Source organism: Camelus bactrianus, chromosome 23 (genome assembly GCF_048773025.1).
Source record: "Camelus bactrianus isolate YW-2024 breed Bactrian camel chromosome 23, ASM4877302v1, whole genome shotgun sequence".
NCBI lineage: Eukaryota > Metazoa > Chordata > Mammalia > Artiodactyla > Camelidae > Camelus > Camelus bactrianus.
This window is the reverse complement of record NC_133561.1, coordinates 7,994,897-8,019,200: the sequence shown is the minus strand read 5'-3', so window position 1 is coordinate 8,019,200 and position 24,304 is coordinate 7,994,897. Positions and strand designations below refer to the sequence as shown.

The 24,304-nt window shown below is 35.9% G+C and overlaps 1 protein-coding gene and 1 pseudogene across 4 annotated transcripts in view; one reads left to right on the top strand and one right to left on the bottom strand.

Moving 5' to 3' along the window:
* The window catches only part of BRINP3 (BMP/retinoic acid inducible neural specific 3), a 338,781-nt gene that overhangs the window by 54,887 nt on the left and 259,590 nt on the right, over positions 1 to 24,304 (bottom strand). For all 4 annotated transcript variants that reach the window (XM_010974025.3, XM_010974027.3, XM_010974026.3 and 1 more), the window contains one exon: positions 8,629 to 8,851. In XM_010974025.3, the coding sequence (XP_010972327.1) occupies positions 8,629 to 8,851 (223 nt within the window). The remainder of the gene's footprint in view (positions 1 to 8,628; positions 8,852 to 24,304) is intronic.
* LOC141574750 (U3 small nucleolar RNA-associated protein 18 homolog pseudogene) lies at positions 111 to 8,602 on the top strand (annotated as a pseudogene).

Genomic DNA, 24,304 nt, shown 5'->3' with positions numbered 1-24,304 from the left:
AGTGATTCAAATGTGACTCATTCTCAACCTTGATTTAAATATATGTAAAAATTGAAAGTGCATCTATTGTAAGAATTTTATGTTCAATAATATTATAAGATTTGGGGAGAAACACTAGTGTCTTGAAATCTGTACTGATTCTCACTTTGTGGCCCATATGTGGTTAATAATTGATGGTTAATATGATGTCAACAAATAATCAGTTTATTTCTTTGTAACATTTTTTTCTCTGAGATGTAACTTCATGTATATCATACACTAACCATCATAGGAAGGGTTGATTTTAATGTAACCCTCCATCTCATGCAAAATATTGGGATGAAAATCGCAGAGGTTCAAGATGATAAAAAACAAATGTGACAAAATGTATTTTAGGAAACAAATCAGCATTTAATTTGTAGTACCATATCAGGTTATTCCTTTGTAGAGATGAGGTAGTGAAGTCTTTCTGAGAACATAATTAAAATAATTATTTGCCAACAACTGGTCCCCAGCACTCAGAAACCATCTAAGAAACTGAGAAAACAAAGATCTTCTAAAATCATTTTCAGCTCAAGGTGACTGTCAAATATTTCATGGTGATTGGGGTGAGTGCATTATAACTGCAGACAATTCTAGAAACTGTAAATATTGGATTAAAAATGGTGGTAAGGTGTTTTCCGAGTGTATACTTTGAGAAGTTAACAGGCATTTTAGGGAGTAAAAATGTTTGTTTGTTCTGGAAAATCTCTTTTTAAACAAATATATTTTTTCTATTTGTAGCACATTATAGAATATTTGGCATGCAAATTTACACTGTAGATGTCCAAGCAAAGTTTATAGTAATTATAGTCTTCAAATTTACTTGACATAGATCTTTAAAAAAAAAGTATGTGTGTACTTATTTTAGAAAACAAATATTAATATCTCACAAGATGCAAGTTATTTAGTGGAACACAATGTAGGATTATCATCCACTTCTTAGGAAGAGAAAATGAGGACTGAGAACAGAGACTCCCAGCGCCCTCTGTGGCACAAACTTATGGACAATGTCAAAGAAGGAACTGATTCTCATTGTTTAAACAAACTAATACTTCAAATAGCGCTGGGAAAAGGGGTCTTAATCTTGCACGTTATAAACTCTATTTCCAAGAGTCTATGAAGAAGACTTGCTTTCTTTCAAGAAAGTTAACTTATGTGTTAAGGTAGTTCCCTGGAGCTGTCTATATTGTTACTGTTTCCAAATCTGACTATTTAAGCCAGTGACTCCAACAGGAAATGTATCTGGGAGTGACATGCAATCTTTCTAGGAAGACTGCTTTAATGCCATGAAGATGTAGTAGCAGGTATGGAAATGATATTTGCGCAGTTAACATACCAAAAAAAAAAAAAAAAGAAAGTAATAAATCTCTCTAATTTGGATCTATGTTAGGATATATTTTATACTCAAGACTGTTCCCCTTAGTTCTTGGCTTCCTTTTCCTCAAGTCAGAGAATAAACAAACTTACAGGAAGGATAAAGCAATACTGTAAGATTTTTACTGAAAACATGTAATGAACTGATAACCTCTCATTCTGTACTATTTTCAGACACATGCAAATAAACACATATACATAAGTCCACATAATTTCCAAAAGGAGCAGGGCCTTTTGACTCTGTTAACATTATTGAAAGGAGAGCCTCTACAGTTTGAATTTGGACCACTTTCCTGTATACATTGTGGGCTGCAGACAGCACACTCTAGACAAAATTTCAAGGTGACAAGCTCTTTGATTGCTCCATATGAGCTTCTATCCATGACAAAGAGCAACACAATGATCCCACATATTTTTATTTTAATATTTTTGCTCTGCTTAAAATGCCTTAAAATGAAGACTTCTATGGCATGTAATTTACTTAAAAATCACAAACAGCTTGTTACACCTAAGTATGAACTTGCTTTAAAAGAATTATTCTCAAATGAGGTTCCACGTGAGCGCCTGTGCCCCTTCTCAAACACAACGATGCCACCGGCAAGGACGGGCCGAATGAGACCGGCCCGGAGAGCCGGAGGGGGGCCGGGCGGGCCGCCGGGAAAGTCTGCGCTTTCTTCCCAGCGGACAGCGATGGCAGGCGCGGCAGCGGAGCCGCCTGACGCTGCAGGAGGACCAGCCGGCCGCTGGGCGGTGCCGGGAGGAGCCGGCCTTCAGCGACGCCGAGGAAGACGAGGGCGCGCTGCTGCGGTGTCTGCGGGGCCCACGGGGTCAAGTACAGAAGGCTTAGGTGGCTCAAGTGGAGAATGAAGCAAAAGATAATTTTCCACCTCTAAAGAAGCCGGCTTGGCTGGATGGAGAAGATGAAGAGGAGGAGATGGTTGACATGATGAACAATCGTTTTCAGAAAGATGGGATGAAAAATGCTGCTGAAAGTAAACTTTCAGAAGACGAGCTACAAAAGAGACTGAAAGAAGAATTCCAGCATGCCATGGGGGGAGTACCTGCCTGGGCAGAGACCAACAGACGGAAAACATCTCCAGATGATGAAAGTGAAGAGGATGAAGATGACTTGTTGCAAAGGACTGGGAATTTCCTGTCCACATCAGTCACTCTTCCTAAAGGAATCTTGAAGATGAAGAACTGCCAACACGCTAATGCTGAACGTCCCACCACTGTTCGGATCTCGTCTGTGCCGTTCCATCCCCGTGCACAGGTTGTGATGGTCACTGGACTGGATAACGCTGTATCGCTCTTCCAGGTTGATGGAAAAACAAATCCTAAAATTCAGAGCACCTATTTGGAAAAGTTTCCAATCTTTAAGGCTTGTTTCAGTGCTAATGGAGAAGACGTTTTAGCCACAAGCACTCACAGCGAAGTTTTTTTATGTCTATGATATGCTGGCTGAGAAGCTAATTCCTGTGCATCAAGTAAGAGGTTTGAAGGAGAAGATAGTGCGGAGCTTCGAAGTCTCCCCAGATGCGTCTTCTTGCTTATTAATGGTGTTGCTGGGTATTTTCACTTGTTGTCAATGAAGACTAAAGAACTATTTGGTAGCATGAAAACTAATGGAAGGATTGCAGCATCCACATTCTCTTCAGACAGTAAGAAAGTCTATGTCTCTTCAGGGGATGGGGAAGTCTATGTTTGGGATGTGAACTCTACGAAGTGCCTTAACAGATTTGTTGATGACAGTTTATATGGATTAAGCGTTGCCACATCTAGGAATGGACAGTATGTGGCTTGTGGTTCCAATTGTGGAGTGGTAAACATACACAGTGAAGATTCTTGTCTCTAAGAAACAAACCCAAAGCCGAAAAAAGCTACAATGAACTTGGTTACAGGTGTTACTTCTCTGACCTTCAATCCTACTACAGAAATCTTGGCAATTGCTTCAGAAAAAATGAAAGAACAGTCAGATTGGTCCACCTTCCTTCCTGTACAGTATTTTCAAGCTTCCCAGTTGTTAAAAAGAAGAATATTTCTCTTGTTCTATACCATGGATTTTTCTCCCAGAAGTGGATATTTTGCCTTGGGGAATGAAAAGGGCAAATCCCTGATGTATAAGTTGCATCATTACTCAGACTTTTAAAGAGATTATTTGAAATCGACTTGAGCCGCAAGAGAAGCCCGTCCTCATAAATCTCAGATACTCTCCTGAATGCGTGATAACATATGCATGATGATGTGTTGAGCCAGCTATGCATATTTAAGTTAAGAGAAGTGTTTTAATAAACCCATAGCAACTTCTGTTTAAAAAAAAAAGAATTATTTTCAGCTAATATCCATTAAGATCTAATAAACTGAAAAATCACAAAATGAGTTCTGAGCTGAAAGTCAAAGTAAGAGCATTATAGTTAGAAGATAAGGTCATCTCAGAGCCATGGGAGCGGAAACACAGGTCACCCCAAGACCCAGGTGAAAGGAAGGAGCATGAAAGAAAGGACAAGTTTGCCTATTTGGAAATTTGTCTGGAAGTGGCCCAGTACCAAGAAGGGTGTGGCACACCCACTAATTTTTTTTTTTTCTTTTTCTTCTCTCCTTGAAAATTCATCTTGCTGGCTCCCTTGAGTCAGAATCCAATCAAATAAGAATTATTCTCTACAAGCAATTATGTGTTCCTTATGGCACTTATGCCATTATCTTTACGGCAAATTTCATTTCGACTATGAAACACATGAAAACACATTTTGCAGAAAATTCACTAACATAATTAGAATGAGCATGTGCATCAAAATAGTGTTTTTTCTGTTTTGTAAATGTTAAATAATAACTATTTAAGCACGTTTCCTGTGCTGGGTACTTTATAATTGCTCTCTCTTGTTTGTTTTTTTTTTTTTTTTCTCTCACATTTCTCAATAACCCATCGAAGATATCTAAATATTAAACCCTTTAAATTTACTGACTCATTATTACTTAGCATAAGCCTGTGAGTCATCACAGAGCAGTTGAAACACAAAAAATAATTTAAAAATTCTGTAATACAGAAATGTAAGGAAAATTAATATCCTGCCTTCCCCCCGCAAGTTTCATATAAAATTGCTCTCAGCAAATTCCCTTGTATTAATATATAAATGCCATTTTTAATTAAATCACAAATTCGGCAATATTAAAGGATTTGGAGGCCACAGAGTAAGGTCTTTTTATTAGCTGGGATGCAAGTTTGGCTGCAGCAACATAAGCCAAATAATATTGGCTTAGAAAAACTGCAATTTCATCTTCTCTCAAATAAGAATACAGATATAAACCATCGAGGAGTGATATGCTAATTTCAAAGAGACGAGGCTTTACTAATCTAACATGGTTTTTCATGTCATAATTTTTATTTCTAGCCATCACATTTGCATTTTAGCCAGGGAGAAGATGAGAAAGTAGATGGTGTGCATTCTTTTTTCTTTAAGGGTGCAATTGAGAAGTTTCAGGCATTCCTTCCACTTACATTCATTTGATATTCATCCTAGGTTCATGGGAGGTGGGGAGGCGTGATGCAGCATGTGCAGGGGCTGCATTAGGAAGGAAAGAGAAGTAAAGGAAGAAGGGATGTAACCTCTAATAAAGCCCCACAGTTTGTCTTCCAGGTCTGCTAGAAGGGGTTGAAATTGACTTACAGGAGCATTCTCAAAGGAGTGGTCCACCAACCCTTTGGTGTGGGTGAGTGGTCAGTGAGGAAAGGAAGCAAGATCCCGTAAGTTCTCACAGGGGTGGCAAAAATTTTCTGTAAGAGCCAGACGGCAAATATTGTAGGATTTCAGGACCACACAGTCTCTCCATGGCGACTGAATGCCATAATGGTATATATAAAAAAAAAGGCATAACTTTTTTATTTACGCACATTGAAATATGAATTCCATACAGTCTTCATCAATCAAAAATATTATTCTACATTTGATTTTTTTCAACACTATAAGGAACAGCCTTTCCTCATGGGCTGATGCAAAAACAGGTAAGGGCTGGATTGGACCATATGCCAGTGTCTAACTCTTGTTACAGAGCATGTATGGGAAGCACATGACATAGTTCCCAGATACAGAATAACGTAGCGCTAAACTCATTCTTCTCTGTGACTTTAGAGAAGTGACTTCATCCTATCTCACTTTCCAATATTAATAAACAAGAAATAACTTCATAAAAATATTTTAATCAGTGTTTAGTGGTACAGCCTGCATGTACTGCCTCAGAAGAACCAACTGTGCAGATCTGCTCAACTCCACGTGCAGGGACAACACCTTGGTAGCTTGAAGTTGACCATGGTGGAAATACTTACACTACAAAAGTTGATAAGGTGTGTTCCCCCTCTAGAAAGTTGGTTGTTAAGCCTTTACCAATAGACTTTTTTTTTTTACATTTTTTTATTGAGTTAAAGTCATTTTACAATGTTGTTACCAATGGACTTTTAAATGGAATATTGCTATGGACCCTTGACTGCTCTGTGAATAAGACATGATTTACATAGTTGAGATACTTTCTAGGAATTATACATGAATACTTTTTAATAATTCCTATAATTATCGTCCTCTTGTAAAATGAATATGTCATGGTTAATAATCTCAAAAATTTTAGACTAGCAACAAAAGTTGACTGCCTCCAAGAAGCCAGATTATCACAGGCTTTAGAATTTACTTCAATAAGAAAAAGGATTTTGATCTCATGTGAATTCATGAGAGGGACAACAGCAGTGCAGACTTGGTGAGATTGATCTGAGGGCCATGCTTTGTAAAAAAGAAGAATTACATTTTACTTTATCAAGAAAAACTTCAGCCCACCCACCATCATACAGGAAGTGTCAAGAAATAATCTTAGTGGAGGTGTACTTTGCAGGTCTTATTTTGTTTGTTTTTCCTTATTTTTCCAGATCTTTGAATATTAGATATTGAAAGTAAGTTCTTGGGGTGGATAAATTCAAGAGAAAAGCTGAAAAACAATCCACAAAGGCAGAGCAAAAACCAGAATCTCTGACAGAAGTGAATCACTGACATTGCTTATCCAGGTTCCTCTTTCAAAAATTTCTGAAAAGGTACACCACACATTTCCAGCCTCCTTCCCACTGTATTCCACTAACAGCCTCTAGTACATATCTTTTTGTTTCCCTAATGTAATTTTATATTATCATATTAAAGGGGAAAAAATAAAAGCAAAATAGAAACAAAATCTCACATTCCTGGTAAAAGAACTGTGTGATGGGAAGAAAATCCAAATTCAGTAAAATCTTTCATCCAGCAAGAAGTCTGTACTTTTTTGTTGTGTGTGATAAGTAATAGACAACATAGGAATTAAGCTAAATCAAAAAAAAAAAAAAAAAAAAAAGAAAGTAAAGAAAAGCCTTTCGCTATCTTTGATGTATTTAATTTAGAAAGTTTTGAAAAACATTTATGTCTATCATTTATTGAATTCTGTTCCAAATAATACATCTTTATGCTATGCTGCCTGTTTATTTATTCTGTACACACCCAACTTGGATTGTTTCCTGCTTTTTTTTTTTAATCTCGCACTCTAATGACACATTTGAATGTTTAAGTTTTATTTATTTTTACTAGAAATTATGTGTCTCTCATGATATATTTTACCCCACTCTTTGGGCATTTATAGTTTCCATTTCTCCTGTCACCCCTTAAACATGTTCTCAGATTCTGTCTACATATTTGCATGGTATTATACTCAGATCTCATGATTTCACATGCACTGATAACTGCCGTCTTACTCGCTCAGATCTCCCCTGAGCTTCAGCCATATATATCCAACTCTAGTCGTACCTGTTTAAAAGAAACCCTCTAGTCAACAAGTTTATAAGCAAATGTATCAATTTGCTTCCATCCCATTGTCTTGAATTTCCTATTTCGTTGAGGGTAGAAACACTGACTTCAGTAGTTTATAACTGTATTTAACTCATGCACATGGAGCATAAAGTTCACTATAACTAGGTAACAATGTCTTTCTCCAGCCGTAATTCCCTGTTAGGGAATATTCCCTGGAAGTATGCAGATAGAAACATAAAAAATATCTCATGCATGAAATGAATAAGAAAACTTACAGGATGCGTAAAATAACAAAGCTTAGCAGCAGCGCTTAGAGAGCAATCTAGAACAGTGAATGCCTGTATTAAAAAAGATGAAAGCTATCAAATCAATAACGTACCTTTTCTCTCTACGAAACTAGAAAAAGAAAATTACAGTAAACACAAAGCAAATAGGAAATAGTGATTACAGTGGAAAGAATCAAATAAAACAGGAAAATAACAAAGGAATATCAAGAAAACGAAAAGTTAGTGTTTTGAAAGGAAAAAAAAAATTGACAAACTTTTAGCTAGACTGACCAGACAGACAGGCAGACAGACAGACAGATGGGGAGAAGAGATAGACAAGAAAGTGAAAAGACACTCCAGAGACTGGAAAGAGATATTTATATATCACACAACTGATAAGGAAATGGCATCCAAATATATAAATTACTCTTACAACTCAATAATGCAAATAAAAAGCAAATTAAAAATGAGGGAAGAAAATTCAAATAGATATTTCTCCAAAGAAGATACTGAATGGACAATAAGCACACGGAGAGATGTTCAGCATCATTAGTCACTAGCGAAATGTAAACAAAAAAAACACACGAAGATAATTCACATCCACTTGGATGACTATAATCAAGAGGTCAGATAATAACAAGTGTTGGTGAGGATGCGGAGTAACTGGAGTTGTCACTCATGGCTGGTGGAAATATAAAACGCTACAGCCATTTTGGAAACAGTTTGGCAGTTCCTCAAAATACTAGGTATAGGATTATCTTCTGATAGTCAATTCCACTCTTAGGTATATATCCAACAAAGCTGAAAACATATGCCCACATTTAAAAACCACACATGAATCTTCACAGCAGCAATATTCAGACCAGCCAAAAAGTGGAAACATGAGTATCCATCAAATAACTGATTGATAAGCAAAATGTGATTACTGATACATGCTACAACATGGGTGAGTGTTAACACATGTGTTCCCATTGTACGATTAACTCTGGAAAATAGCAATTAATTATTCTGAGGCTAAAGCCAACATGTTGTTTTCAAATGATTTCTAATAACATAAACAACACTGTGCTATGTATATTACCACACCTATATTCAGAAAAGCAACAGAGCTGTCAAAACTTTGTCCTCAGTTGTCTACATTGCTACAAATGTCTTACCTTTGTCTTGGCAGGCTGATGACGGGCTGTTTATGACACCTCTTGCTAAGGCTAAAGAGCTTGTGCACAATTTTCTGTGCCTTTAGGAAAAGTTGCTTCATGCTGTTCTCCAGTTGCTCATAGCGGCGCTGAAAATTAGAATCCATTGTCCACAAATGCATTATGGTAGATGTGTTGAGGAAATAATTCATGGGTAGCCTTTTCATAAAGAACTTGAATTCATCTGAAAAAAATTGTCAACATTGAACATTTTAATAATAAAACAATTAGTTTCCCTTTATCCCAAAACACATTTAGTACATTAATGTTAAAAAACGAATACAACCTATTACTTTGTGTGTAGCAAGTGAATAGCAAGATGGGATTCTTTTTTATGCTTATGTTTGTTTTCTTTTTTGTCCTCCTTAAAATAGGACATTCATGGAAAAAGATAATTTAAAATAAGTGTGCTAAAGCAAATAGTTTGGGCAAAAAGTTTGAGTTGAACTTAATTTTTCCATCTTCTCCTTTTGATGGTATTTAAATTTGATGGTATTGAAGTTTCTTCTATAGGTAGTGGTCACTAATCTAGCCTTTATTTCTAGCACTAGTATTAACAATCTGTTCCAAGTATTGTTTATTAAATAAATATTTTCAGATATTATCATTAAATCAGTATTATATATATATATATATAAAATCATTACAAAATGATTATACTATTGCTTAAAGAAAAAGAGAAAGCTTTTATAATGGAATATAATATTCAGCTATGTACTCTAGCTGTTTCCTTAGTAACTAAACATATTCCAATGTCAAGACATAATAGTTTAAAACCTAAATGTGCACTAAAGAGAAAAAAAATTAAAATTGAATTTTATTGAAAGCTTCAATATTCACTTTTGTTTTCAAGTCAATAATTATAATGTCTAACTAATGAACTCATTTACAAAACAGAAACAGACTCACAGACATAGTAAACAATTTTATGGTTACTGGGGGGAAAGGGGGTGAGGAGGGATAAATTGGGAGTTTGAGATTTGCAAATATTAACTACTATATACAAAAATATATAAAAAACAAAATTTTTTCTGTATAACACAGGGAAATATATTCAATATCTTATAGTAGCCTATAATGAAAAAGAATATGAAAACGAGTATATGTATGTATATGTATGACTGAAACATTATGCTGTTAACCAGAAGTTGACACATTACAATTGAGTATACTTCAGTAAAAAAAATTATAATTATCATGTCTACAATTGTCTTCTTTTCAAACGTCTGATTAGCCAACAGTAGGAACAAAAGTTGACACTGAAATAAGATAAATAATTTTCTGAAAAGTCTATTAATTATCTAAACATAAAAGATAGTTGTTACAAGAGCAAAAAGATACAATCAACCCAACTGTCCATCAGTGATTTACCAAGTGTGGTGTTTACATAAAACAGAATGTTATTGGGCCATAAAAATGAATGAAGTTCTGATATGTGCTTCAATACGGAGGAACTCTGAAATATTTGGTAAGTGAAATAAACCAGACAGAAAAGGGAAAATATTGTATAATTCCTCTAATACGAAATATCTAGAATAGTCAAGTTCACTGAGACAGGAAATAGATTAGAATTTACCAGGGGATGGGGGAAGAGCAGATGGAAGCTTTTGCATAATAGCTACCGAATTCCTGTTTGGGGTGATAAAAACTTTTTGGTAGAAAGACAGTGGTGATGGTTGCACAACCAACACTGTGAGTGTAACTAGTGTCATTGGATTGTACAGTTCAAATAGCAAATTTTATTCTATATATATTTTACCACAAAAAATAATTTTTAAAGATGGTACAGCCTTTTTTCTCCATCCCTCTTTTTCTTCTGAAGTAAATACTATGAACATGGATTCAAAACAAACTTTTAATTTTTTTGTATTTTTTCAAAAGATTTATTTTATTTTGTTTTAGAGATTTGTTTCGAATACTGTGTCACACCATTCCAATGTCCTAGGTGGCTTTGTTTCCACACCACACCTTAACACAGCACAAGATTTGGAAGACATTTTCAATGGCTAAAGACTGTTATTTGGCAAAAGAGACAAACCACATTTTAGTTACCGTTCTTTCCATTAAAATGCTATATGGCATGCGTTAAACTTCTGTCTCTCTGTATCACAATTTTCACCTTTATAAATGAGATAGAAAGTTCTAGATAATTACCTCATTTAACTTTAAAATTCTATAATGTTATGAACAGTTGTTTTAAATTATCATTTAGCTAGTCTAAAACATCCACTTCAAAAATAGCTGTTTTCAAATGGCCAGTTACGGGTGTTATTATTTAACTGAACTTAGACAAGGCGTGTTAACACCTATTCTTTATAGGTAGACACTGTCTCTAATGCAGTGTTTGAAAAACTCTGAATTATCATTCACATTTCTTAAAATATGTCATTCACATTGGAAAAATAAACTACATTAAAACATATACATATTGAGAGCAATTAATTCATATTTATTTTGTAAATTAGTTATTTCAATAATCAGATCCAAACTCTTTCATCAATTTGATAGAAAATGCAACCTTTAAACAATTAACAGAATTTTATATTCATGAATATTGAAGTTGATATTTCTTCTAGCGCTAAAAAATACAGACCTCTAGCATCTTTTGGATGTTGAAGATACGGACTTTTACCAGGAGAACAAGGGGGAAAAATAGGACTTTTTATAACAAAAAAAAATGGGAAAAAGTTTTTTAGGATATATCCACTTGTTATGCTTAAAATAATTTTTTAAGTAAGCAGGGTATAAATAAGAGGTGCATTTTAAAATTCCAATTTCACAGTACCTTACATTCTGTTTGGTCCCATATGTCTCTTTTGAGAAATTCTCTCCTTTGAATAAAAGACTTGGTACATGGAAATTGGAAAGCATACCTTGGATTATTCACAGAGCAGATGCCACTACTTTGAAAACTAATCATTCATTTCACTGCCACATTTTACTTGAACACTTTGATAAGCCTTTATTGTTCCATGAGTATGCATATTTTAATTATTTTCATTGTTTGTTATGGTAGTATTCTGAATGTTTCTAAATCAGTAAATTTTATTCAAGTTAAAGAATATGTTAATTTATTTAGTTTCACCAATGTGTATGTGATAGTGTATGCCAGCTGAAAACCGTCACTATGTAATTTCTATGAAACAGTTTTAACGTGACACTTGAATGATTACTTCATTATGAAGTTATCAGGAGTCACCACTGACAGTCATCCAAACTCTTTAATGGACACTTGTTGTGCACAGAACACACAGATGTTTTCAGTCTATGAATGGATGGATAAACCTTTCATCTTATTTTTTAAAAAAATGAAAAATGGCATTAAATATTTTGAAATGTTAAAAGAACATCTTAGTATCTGAAATTCATTCTACTCAGAAGTCAATAGAATGTCCTAAAATATTCCTGTGCATATCTTTTCTTCCATTTTTTGGCAATTAGTAAAATTCATACTCATAGACTATAAAAATGAAATTTGAATGATACTTTAGAATTATTATGTAAGTCTAGAGATTTATAAAACTATGAAGAGAAAATACAATGATTAAGGGATACCAGATAACATTTTACCCTATAGCAATTTCCAAACCCGGGTAGAAGATAAGGTACTATTGCTTTTCAAAAGGCAAGTAAACAATGACTAATCATGCTTTGGTGGGGGGGGGGTGTAAATTTATAAAAGAAAACTAATTAGTATCTTTAAAAATAACCCAGAAGAACTAAATTTAGTATCTGTATTATTAGAGAGAGATTAATCTGGAAATTCCTGTCTGTGAAGTATGTATCAACTAGGTGCTTTTGCTCAGCATAGTTTTGACGACTATAGAGAAGCAAACAAACAAAACAACAACAACAATGATACTAATGGTAATAAACATCCTGTGTGCTGGCAAGAATTTAGTCAGTCAGTCTTCTTAACAAAACAAATTCACAAGAGGGGAAGAATAATACAAAGGGAAATAAATTCATGATGCTAATGAATTCTGTGGAGGCAAAGAAAATTAGGGTAGGTGACATCTTTCCATAAATGATGGAAGACTAGCTTGGCACCATGTTAACTCTCTAGACTACCACTACTCCTCCATGAAAAATGAAGTCTTTTCTAAAAATAGCTGAACAAAGTTTGTTGTTTTTTTCCTCTCCTTTAACAGAAACTCTAGTTAACACTTGATCTCTAATTGGCTAATTTTGAAATTAATTCGGTCTCTCTCTGTTAACAAGAGTTCTTACTCTGGCAGGAACTCAATTTTAAGTGCTTTAAATATTAACTCAATCCCCCCAATAATCCTTCATGTAAATTTTACTGGAGCAGTTATGCGTGTAGAATGCAGATGATTTTTAGTTTCATAACTCTAATGTCAGCAAAAAACTTTTATTAATGCTACCGCATTTACATATTGATCTTATGTATTTATATATTTATGCTCTTCGTTCTCATGCTTCGAAGTTGAATTAAATACGTAAGAGTGGAGAACTGAACATTTTTAGGGTATAAAAGAACCAGCCATAATACACATACCCTGATTTGTGTTTCTTCCTTTATTGATGAGCATGAAAAGCACTGACAGATGTATTGATTATGCATTTTCATATATTCAGAGTCTCTGTTCAGAGCCGCTTTGGAATGTATTTTCAAAGGTGTTCTAAAGCATTGTAAATTTTATAGAGCTTTGTGAGCATATAATTTACTTCCTCAGTAGTGTAGAAAAGCAATCAGATATTTTTGTCTTATTGAGAAATGATTTCTTGGGTTATAAAACCAGCAAAATACAGAAAACAGAAGCTGCTTCCATTACAAAGTAGGATTATAGGTAGGGAGGATTCAGGGAGAAAACTTGTGCTTTTATCGTTTTTCTCAACTCATATAAATGTGTTATTTTACTAAAATTTGAAAAATACTGTGAATCAGTATAAAACATAGTCCAAAAATACTATTAAATTATGAGTACACAATGTATATATCTCAACGTTTCAGACATTTAAGTAAAATGCTATCGTTTAATTACTTGTTAATATAAAAGTAAAAGCCTACTGGTTTGCACTTCACGTATCAGTTAACATATTGCCACAATCAAAGTATCCTTTCAGTAGAAATGACAAGGCAATATGGATAATAATTTTAAGTGTTATGAAAGCATAGTGGTAGTTTTACTGCAGTAACAAAATATTGTACAATATATAGCAAAATATGTAAAGAACACAGACACAGAGCATCTCTAAAGGAAAGGACGCAATAGGCAAAAAAACGGTGTCAGATATATATGAAGAATCCATGCACACATTTGCTTTTAAACAGAAAGAATAATCATTTCTCATTCTGTGATACTACCGATCTAGTACCTTCAGACTCACGTCACCTGCTTATGTTTGTAAATCTAGGATTTCCTGAAATAATACACGTGAATAACACATTCTCGTGACACGTATTTTCTGTAATCTATAAGTTAATAAGACAAATATTACTTCCTCATACTGAATGCAATACCAGGGCGTTATCTATACGTGAACACATGGCAAATATCGTCTGTTTCTGTGGCTGGATTTTCATTTATTAGTTTGTCTATCTGTTTAGTCTATAGTAGGTTTATACCTATACTAAATACCACCTTCCAAGTTGATGAATAATATCACACTATATCTACCACTGAACTTCAAAGTTATTGCCCAGCCAGAACAGCTTCTAATAAAGCTATTTCTTATTTCTTGAGAACCACAATTTCCAAGAAGATAGTATGTGTTCTTCATCTTCTTCTGATTTTCAATGGCACAGATTTGCCTTGCAAATAAATTAATTGCAGACCTTGACATTACAGAAATGCAGGCCTTAAGTAGGTAAGATACAGAACTGAGAAACAAGCGGAATGTGAGTGAGGAGAAGGGCTGACGGGAAAGGTAGAGACAGAGAAAATTTAGTCAGTCAGTGTCCTGAATGGTTACCAAGGGCTGAAATGACAGTCTGACCTTTCAGGGAATACAATTAGTAGGCAAGTTTCGACCCACTCCATAATTCTGACTAGAATTGGTTGATTTTTAACTTTTACAGATTTTTTTCCCCCTCAAACATTTCTAAGGGACTATTTGAATGATCTGTATTTAAATTTTTTTCAACTTCTAGAGTAAATCACAAATACGACTTTGGCCACACATCAATGCAAGTCTATTCAAACCAGTCTATCAGCCACGGGCACTGAGTTTATACTGAAATTGACAGAGGACTATAATGCTGCATGAAGTAAGCAGCAAGCCTGTTCAAAAGCTTGGGAGCTGGCCAATTTTATGAGGCTACAAAGTGAGAGGTACACGAGGGCATAAATCAGAAACAGAACCTAACTCCTTAGAAGCTGCCTAGAGATAGGTTGGGCTTTTTCTGACCCTTTTTCCTTTCTCTGAAAGATACATCGTATTTCTACATTAAAGTAGGCAAGACAATTCATCTGTCCTTAATTTGATTGCTCTGTTTACAAACCCCCTTCAAATGCGTGAGAACTTACCTAAGTAGAGATTTATCTCTATCACTGACTATGGTTATCTCCAAGTTATAGTTTGTTGCTAGAACTATAACTAACTCTAACTAGAGAATGGGCAAGACCCAGGTCTTCACTTTCCCAAAGCCCTTGCAGCTATGGAGTGGATGCATCATCTAAGCTAGAGGAATCACGTGTACCCACCCAGAGTTTGGATCTTAAGCTGTTGATGCAATAAGAGGATGCCTAGAGCAATTCTCTCAAGGGGTACTAGTATGCTTATCGCAGTAGAAGCAGTGTTTAGCACAGTCCCCCAGTGTTCACTGCAGTTAATGGTGATGATGACCTCACTAAATAAGTCTTATGCAAGATTTTTTGCTTTATCCCTACTATGTAGCACAAGAGTATGCTTCCCCAGCTTTCCTGATGCTTCCTTATGCTACCCAATATCCTTTAATAGGTTCCTTATCAGGTTAGGTCAGCTAGAGCCTGGTTTTCTCACTTGCAGCCAAGACCCTGGGCTGATAAAGGTACTGGTATCAGAAGTGGTTTGGAACAGTTGCCATGGACAATAAGGATACTATGTACTTGGTTTCCTGAACTAGTTGGAAAAAAAACTTTTTAAATCCATACAGCATGAAGGGTGGAAGTTTGACAGCAGAAATGCTACCTGTGTTCTGCTAGAGCGAAGAGCTTGTTGTATGAAATGGCGTTTGTGTCTACATAGAACGGATGAGGAACATCAAAACTTCAAAGACAGAGGGTGAGTTGGTTACTTTATATTAAGATGGCTTGCTTAAAGAGCTCAAAATCTTACACTTCTTTTTTCTTAAAGCACAGAATGAGTACTGAAGACTTTCAAAGACTGTGCTAAAGGGATCTTTTATCTCTTGCAGCTGTGGGGCTTCAAAACAAACTTTGATCCCAAGATTGAATTTAACTTCCTGCCAGATCTGTTGTGTTACAGTTAGAAAAGGACACTGGAAAGGGGTGAGAGCCTGGAAACTGGCAGATAGGGATGTGGGAGGATTGAGGTTAACTCAGAATAATCCAAAGCACTAATGCTTGCTTTCCCTGTCGCCAAGAAACAGCAACTTCTGCAAGCCTAGTCCTGTCCTGTTTTCAGTCATTGCGACAATCTTAATCAAAGGAATGGCCTTTATTAGGAAACCAGGGTTCATCCTGCCCCGCTTTCATCACCCATCACATCTCAGGGAAGTTTATTGAAACTATTCTAATTTTCCAATGGTTATCAAGAACTTGCTGATTTTTATTGGAGAAAGAACATTAAATGAATTGGTTAAAAAGAATGCCTGCCAGCACTTCTGATGAGCATTGTATTCTATAGAATGGGGACACCAGTTACTGTGAAAATCTGTGTGAAATCAGATGGGCTCTCTGATTTCAATTAGGATACAATTGTCCACCTGCGACTGACTTACTAGCAGCTATTAACCATTAGAGGCACAGTTGACATGGGTATTGTAGTAGACAACAGGTCCAGGGTGTTACTCAAAAAAAGGTCTAACCTGCAGGAATTTTAGAGTTTACTAGTAAGGTCATAGTCCATTAGGACTTAAATATGGGGCCAGTGCTGTGAGGTCCTATTTGATATGTATAATTGAAAAAAAAAAAAAATTAAGTCTGCAACAAAGGCTGGACTTGAGTCTTCACGCGAGAAGAGTGCTGTCCCTCGTCCTGAGTGATTTCAAAGACTCAGAGCTCCTGCACCTCAGCTTAGGCAGAACAAATCTCCCTTTTGCTTTGTAAATTAATTCCTTGAGCTCCTGAATACTACCATATTCCATAAATCAGAGAGTGGCCTTATAGAAATAAGATAGCAAATTGGGTTTTCCTTGCATCCTCAAATCAGGTCCAGTGAGACCCTAACCCATGCCATGTGTATTTTCCCAGTCCCTGACCAAAGAATTACAATAGAAGAGCATCGGCTCCCTAACCTATTAAGAACTTAACCTATTTAGTAAAATCTATAAAGGTAAGTGGGATAAAATAAAGCTTCCTTCTCCTACTAAAAGACTAGATTCAAAGTGATATTGCTTGTTTTTTATGCTTGACACAGTTGCAGGAATTAGAAATCTGTTCAACATTGAAAATTTTGAGAGTAGTCATCATATTCCATCCCTAATTAACTCACAGGTTGGCGATCGTTTAATCATAGAGTAACTCTAATTAAAACTGCTATTCCAGATGTGGTGGCGTGACTCCCAGCACTAGGAACAAAGTTTCTTCTCTGGTACAAACTCTTTTCTCCATCATTGCAAACAGGGAACACTGGAAGCAATTTTCTTTCGTATGTCACACACAATAGTGAAACATTTCTATTTTACTCAAGGGTCAAATCATTTCTCAGCCTCTGTGCTACGATTTACTTCACAGGAATGCAGACCATCTCATCACGTCATGGGACATATTTGGTTAATGGCATCATACTGAAAAGACACGGAAAACACAAGTAGCAGGTATCCTGGCTCCTGGCCCATACCTTAGCTATGTGCAAGGACTGCAAGTAAATTTTATGGAAATTCAAGCATCTGATGCCTGAGTGAAATTTCTGAGAGTCCAGTGGTTCTGAACACATTAGGATATCTCCTCCAAAACAGAGAACAAGAAACTGCTTCTCCAACTCCCCTCAATAACAGAGATGTACAGATCTTGGACGTGGCATCAAATGAATTATCTGGCAGCATTACTGATAATGATGACTTCAGTGATCTGTATTGGGATGTCAGATGCATCGAGTGCCAATTCTTTTGCTCCTTTATATCCTTAAGCAATTGCTCTTGCTGTGTGATTTAGGGATTGTTCCCGGCACAGCCTCTGAGCCAGAATCTCCAATCCTCCTGCTGATTCTGTGAGCTATCCAATCTGATGTCTGTACATAAATTCCTTTTCTGCTGCAGTCAGATTCTATTCTTGCAAGAATGCTGACTGATACAGCCAGTGGAGGCCTCAAATGTAATTAGAGTCTGGAGTTCAACAAGAGTGTAACAGATAGTTATTGAGTGTCTGCTGTGTGCCAATCACTGTGCTAGCTAACTGCTAAAACTACATTAATAATAATTTTTGCAGCTATAATAATGGTACTTTCTTCATAGGTTCCCTGTGTAGATTAAATTAGATAATTATCATGAAACTCATAAAATGCTTTTTACATAATTAGTGATAAATAAACGCTAGCTATTATTTTTCTTTTTATAATTTACTCCGTGTTTCTTTGTGTGCTGTGCTGAGCACTTTAAGTGGGTTATCTCATTTAATCCTTACAGCAGTCCTAGGAGATGGGTAACTATTATACTCTGTGTTTCACTGAGGAGGGAGAGCACCTTAGCAAGGTTCAGCCAATTGTTCAAAGTGATGGTTATTAATTAGAGCCCAGAACAAAAGAAGTCTGAAAAAAGCATGGCTCCTGCCTTAATAAGCATAAACTCCTCTGAAAGTTGACAGAAAGATAAAATTATTACTTCCTACATTTAAAGACTGCTTTTTTTTGGTAGACTTTTCAAAAATATTATCACATCCAATCTCATAACCCTGTAGTAGGGTGGGCTCATTTTATTGAGATGTGATGTGAAACAATTTTGAATTAAGGGATCATTGCACAGAGCCATCTATGAGAGAAAGATTAGAAAAATAGTGGTCTCAAAGAAGTATTAAAAGAAGGGAGATCATTTATATTTCTCTAATGGGCAGGACTATGTTTTATTTTTCTTTGTATTTTCCCTTTTCAAAAGCCGAAAACAGTACATTATACATGATGTGAATTAAGTGTATACTTCTTGAATGACTTAACAAATTGACAAGATCCAGAAAGAAACAGTTGCAACTAAATATAAACATATATAGAATAATTCATTTGGAAAAGCAGAGTCGGAGTTTAGTCATGTAAAATATGAAGCTGTAAGTGACCCACGTGGGAAAATAAAGTTGAAATAAGATGTGTATACAGTTCTAGGCCTTAATGTTACTATGGAAAAATGGATTTCAGGTTGAAAGCAGCAGTAAGACATTTAAAAAATAGATAAATTTCTTAATTTATGAATGAGAAACTGGTAAATGGGGTTCAAGTGGTGAAGTTACAGTGTATGTAAATTTCAGAGTATTGATAAATAATCAAAATATCCTGCAATGATCCATGGTCATTGGTCGCAACATAATAAAAGCTATATATGACAAACCTACAGCCAGCATAGCACTCAACGGTGAAAAACTCAAAAGCTTCCCATTAAAATCTGGGACAAGACAAGGATGCCCACCATCACCACTCCTATTCAACATAGTCTTGGAAGTCCTAGCCACAGCAATCAGGCAAGAGAGAGAAATAAAAGGGATCCAAATTGGAAAAGAAGAGGTAAAAGTGTCACTATATGCCAACGACATGTTACTATATATAGAAAATCCTGAAAGGTCCACACAAAAACTACTAGAGCTGATCGAAGAATTCAGCAAGGTAGCAGGTTACAAGATTAACGTTCAAAAATCAGTTGCATTTCTTTACACTAACGATGAATTAACAGAAAAAGAAAGTAAAGAAACAATCCCCTTTAAAATAGCACCCAAAGTAATAAAATATCTGGGAATAAATCTAACCAAGGAGGTGAAAGAATTATACACAGAAAACTATAAACCACTGATGAAGGAAATTAAAGAAAACTTTAAAAAATGGGAAGATATCCCATGCACTTGGATTGGAGGAATCAATATTGTTAAAATGGTCACACTGCCCAAGGCGATCTACAGATTTAATGCAATCCCTATCAAATTACCCAGGACATGTTTCACAGAACTAGAACAAATCATAATAAAATTTATATGGATCATTGGTTATAAACAAAGCTGAAAGTATGTATTCATGATCGCATAAGGAAAATTTACATTTGGTATCTTTTAAACATCAAGCACTCTCCTAGGTACTTAATTGTCTTAATTCTAAATAGTAAGGACATGGTATTAAAATGACACCTATGACTTAGAGATGTTGACTAGATTTCACCAGGCATGAAACCTTGTAAGTAACACCTAGGGAAAAACTGCTGAATACACAAGCAGTATCTACCGTGAGATCAAATTCATGTGAGACCACGTACCCACCATCAGTCAGAGAATCCAGGGCTAGGGTGGTGCTGGCGAGAAGAGAATTTACTTCATTTTCTTCAAATAGCAAGTGATACTCAACGGATGTACCTTTTCTCTTGAAACAGAAAAGGCACGCCTGGGACCACCCTCCCCTTGTGCACCAACTGTCAGTTTTTACAATAGTTTTAATTTCTTTTCAGCAATGAAAATGGAAGCCAAAGAAGTTTAGTGATTTCCCTATGAACACAAGGTCTACAGAAAAGTTGAATTAGTAATTCAACTAAGAGCTTTCACCCATAATCTGTCTTTTACACTATGTTACTATTTTAGATATCAGAAATACACATGAAAATATACAATAAGTATTAGAATAATTTTAATTGACATATTATTTAATTGTTAGAAACTATTTCCAAACAAGACAGTATTTAAAACTATGTAAGTAAAATCACCATTTCCTATGGTAAAATTGGCTTATTTATAATTAAGTACAAGCAAAGAGGACATTAAGTTATTCTGGTATAGTTTATTCCAAGTAGAGTTCCAACAGTAGTTAGGACTCTCCATACACTATCAAAAAATCATCACAGTCATTTGACAGAACCAACACAGTTCCTACACAGAAGTAACAGGGAAAATGTATCAAGAGAAAGAAGCCGTCTCCACCAGCCACACAGAACGTCTCTACACACAGCTCGGCAGGATGGGAAACCACGCGGTTATTTGCCTCTGTGATAATCAATTGAAATCTGCCTTTTTTTTTTTCCTTTTTCACAGAAGTTGCACATATAATTGAAGAAGCTACTAGAAGAAAAACATGTCTAAATGTTCAACAAACCAGAGTCAGTGCCTATGGTAACAACCTATATAAACCTATAAATATGCATGTACATCAATACATTCTAATATATATTAACTCCGTCCTCAGATACTTACATATTAGCTTATATGTAGAATTAAGAAATGTTATGGTCTCTATTTTATCATGGCATGATTAAAACTAGTTCCTTTTATTTCTTTTTTGGTGAAGGCTTTCTTCCTCTGCATTGAATTAACCAGATTCACTGGTGGTGTGTTCCTCCAATACATTTTTCATAATATTACTCAAGTTTGTCGGGAACTTGACTATTTTGAATTAAGACAATGCGTGATGCTTCCAACTGTTCATGCCTAGTCTATCTATTCCAAATGGAAACATCTGGGACTGTGACATTTATACTTTACACACTGCTGGCAGTTGTGCTCAGTTGTTTGTGATGAACTTGGCACCAGCATCACCAGACCAAGGCTGAGAACGCGTTCTCCAAATCCTCTTACTTGGACGGTTCCAGGTTGGAGCTTGTCAGTGAGAGAAATGTGCGAGATGCAGAAGGTGGCCATGAAATGGAAGCCGTTACTCTCAGTTTATGACAGTGAACATGTGACAGACACATACATTTCTTTCCAAAATTCATTGACATGGTGGCTTCTACACCGGGACCAGGTTCCACAGAAAAGGCAGCTTGCCCAGAAGCAGTAACTTCCAAATTCCTTTCCACGGGCTCCCACTTCACAGTGGCCAGACACATGCAGACTCTTGGATCCGTCACAGGCTCTGGCTTTTCCACCCATCCCAGGGCTTTGCTACTTAATTCTCTGCCTATCCCCTTCAGCCCCTCACTTCCCAAGTTCCTGCCTCATGCAAACACTATTTCCCATTTCAAGCCTATTTATTCCCATAATACTTTTTGGGGCTTCATTTTCCTAAGCTCAGAGGAAGAAGGCAGGTGAAGCGGCTGTGGCTGGCTTCCCCCCACATCCACTGTCCTCTTACAGAATGTAGATTTCACTGTCCACAGCAATGGGTCCAAATATAAAACTCTATGAGGCTCTGGTGGATATGTGACAACATGCTGGCCAAAGTGACAAAAGCAACAATGTGTGTTTGTGTGTATGTGTGCGTGGTGGGGGACTTTGTGTGGGTAAAGGTTTGCTTTTCAGATCTAGGCACTTGCCCTCTCCCTTCTCAGCCTTTCCTCCTGAGTGAAATGCAGACCGGAAGCAGGGGCAGCTGTATGTCACCATGAGGAAAAACACCAGCAACAGAGAGACTGTGGTCTTCAGCTCCTTCACCGCCTGAGGCAGCCCTGGCACTACTGCCTCACTCCTGTAATATGCAGATCACTGTAACTGAGGATGGAAAAGGAAGAGTGGGGAATGCAGGTCTTCAGAGCAATAGTTCCTAAATGTCTTATCTCAAGAGCCCCTCATATTCTTAGAAATTACTGAAGACCTCAAAGAGCTTTTGTTTCTGTGGGATGTTTTATGGGCATTCACCATATTAAATTTAATATCTATGTATTATTTCATGTAAAATAACAGTAACTAACCCTTTACATATAAGCAACAGATGTCAATGAAAGTACCTGTATTTTCTAAAGCAAAAGATACTATTTTGGGAGAGACTGGCACTGTTTCACATTGGTACAAACCTCTTTAATGTCTGTATTAAGAGAAAACATCTGATTCTTGTATCTGCTACTGCACTCAGTTTACTGCAATATCACAGACCACGTAGTTTCCAGACACCTCCACTGTACAATCATAAGAGAATGAAATTGAAAAAAAAAAAAGGAATGACATCTCAAAATATTATAACAAAGGCCTTGATCTCACGGACCTTCTAAAAGTATCTCAGAGACCACCAGGTTTCCCCTGATGACACTTTGAGAAACCCCGTTCTAAAGACTACAATATAAACTGCAATATCCGAAGTTTAAATATTAAGTAGCAAACGCCCATAATATGTAGTTAATATAAAGATAGCTATGTTTTTTATAGGTAATAATGTACATTAATACTATAATAAAAAATAATAATAATCAGGATAAATTTCATAGTACGAGGCAACATCACCTTCTGTGTGCTTATCAGCAGAAGATGGTGAGCTACTTATTTGAAGGAAAGGGGATTCGGAATATTCATTCCCCAAGAATTGAACATGCAATGTTTCATTTTTCAAATCATCTCCACATAAACATCAACAGTAAAAATCCTATGTGAGTTTGAACTTAACAGCTGCTGTACGCTTTCAATCATCTCGCCCTTTCTCATCATAGATCATCTTGGAATTTCACGGGGCAGAGAGACAAAATTGAAACAGTTAGCATTTGATTTTTTCCCCCCTGAAATGTGCTGCCAAATTTCAAAATTGAAGCATCATATTTATCTGATCTGCTGCAGTGGTGAGTTGCTATGATCAGAGCTCTGAAAATCACCATTACTATTCTTAGCGGAGGACTCTGAGAGCCAGTCATAAAAGATATAAATGATACCATATGGCCTGAGAGCCTGATGCTTTTGCAGACGCCTGGCACTGTGTATAAGAAAAGTGGTCTCATAATAAAATCATGGCGACATTACTTCTTTCTCACAACAATATTTTCAACAGTAATCTAAGCAATAAAAATAATAGCAGGTCTAACACCACTGGCAATATTAAATTGAAAAAGCAAATTGCAAACCTACTGCAATTGTTATCAGAGGGATTGATCTAGAATAGAACCAATATTTCAAGCTCCCAAATAAATGTTCAATAATGGGATGCTTCACTATCATGCAAACATTATGATAGTGATTTACCAAAGATAGATGGCTTAAAAATATCTTGCAGGCTTTCACAGGCTGGGGCGAAACACAAAGAACTACAATGAAAGTACACTTCTTTTTCTGTTCCATTGGATTTTGGTTGTTCACAACACATTACTTAGCTCATCCTAAAAAAAACTAGACTCCCAATTTCAAAGGATGATTCTTTGTATTGGAAACCATGGAAACATTAAACCTCAGCCAGACATGTTGTTGCACAAATGCACTCAATATAATTGTTCAAGAAAAGTTTAGAAAAGATCCTTTATATATTAAAAATTACAGTTTTCTTTTTCCTAATGCGTATTAAGGAAACATCAAAAAAGACTGCTATGAAATTTTACCTTTACACGACGCTGAACATATAAACAGAAATTTATCTCTGTATTTATTTATCATCAACATCTACCTATCTATCTATAATCTATCTCTGACATGTCTTGTAACTGTCA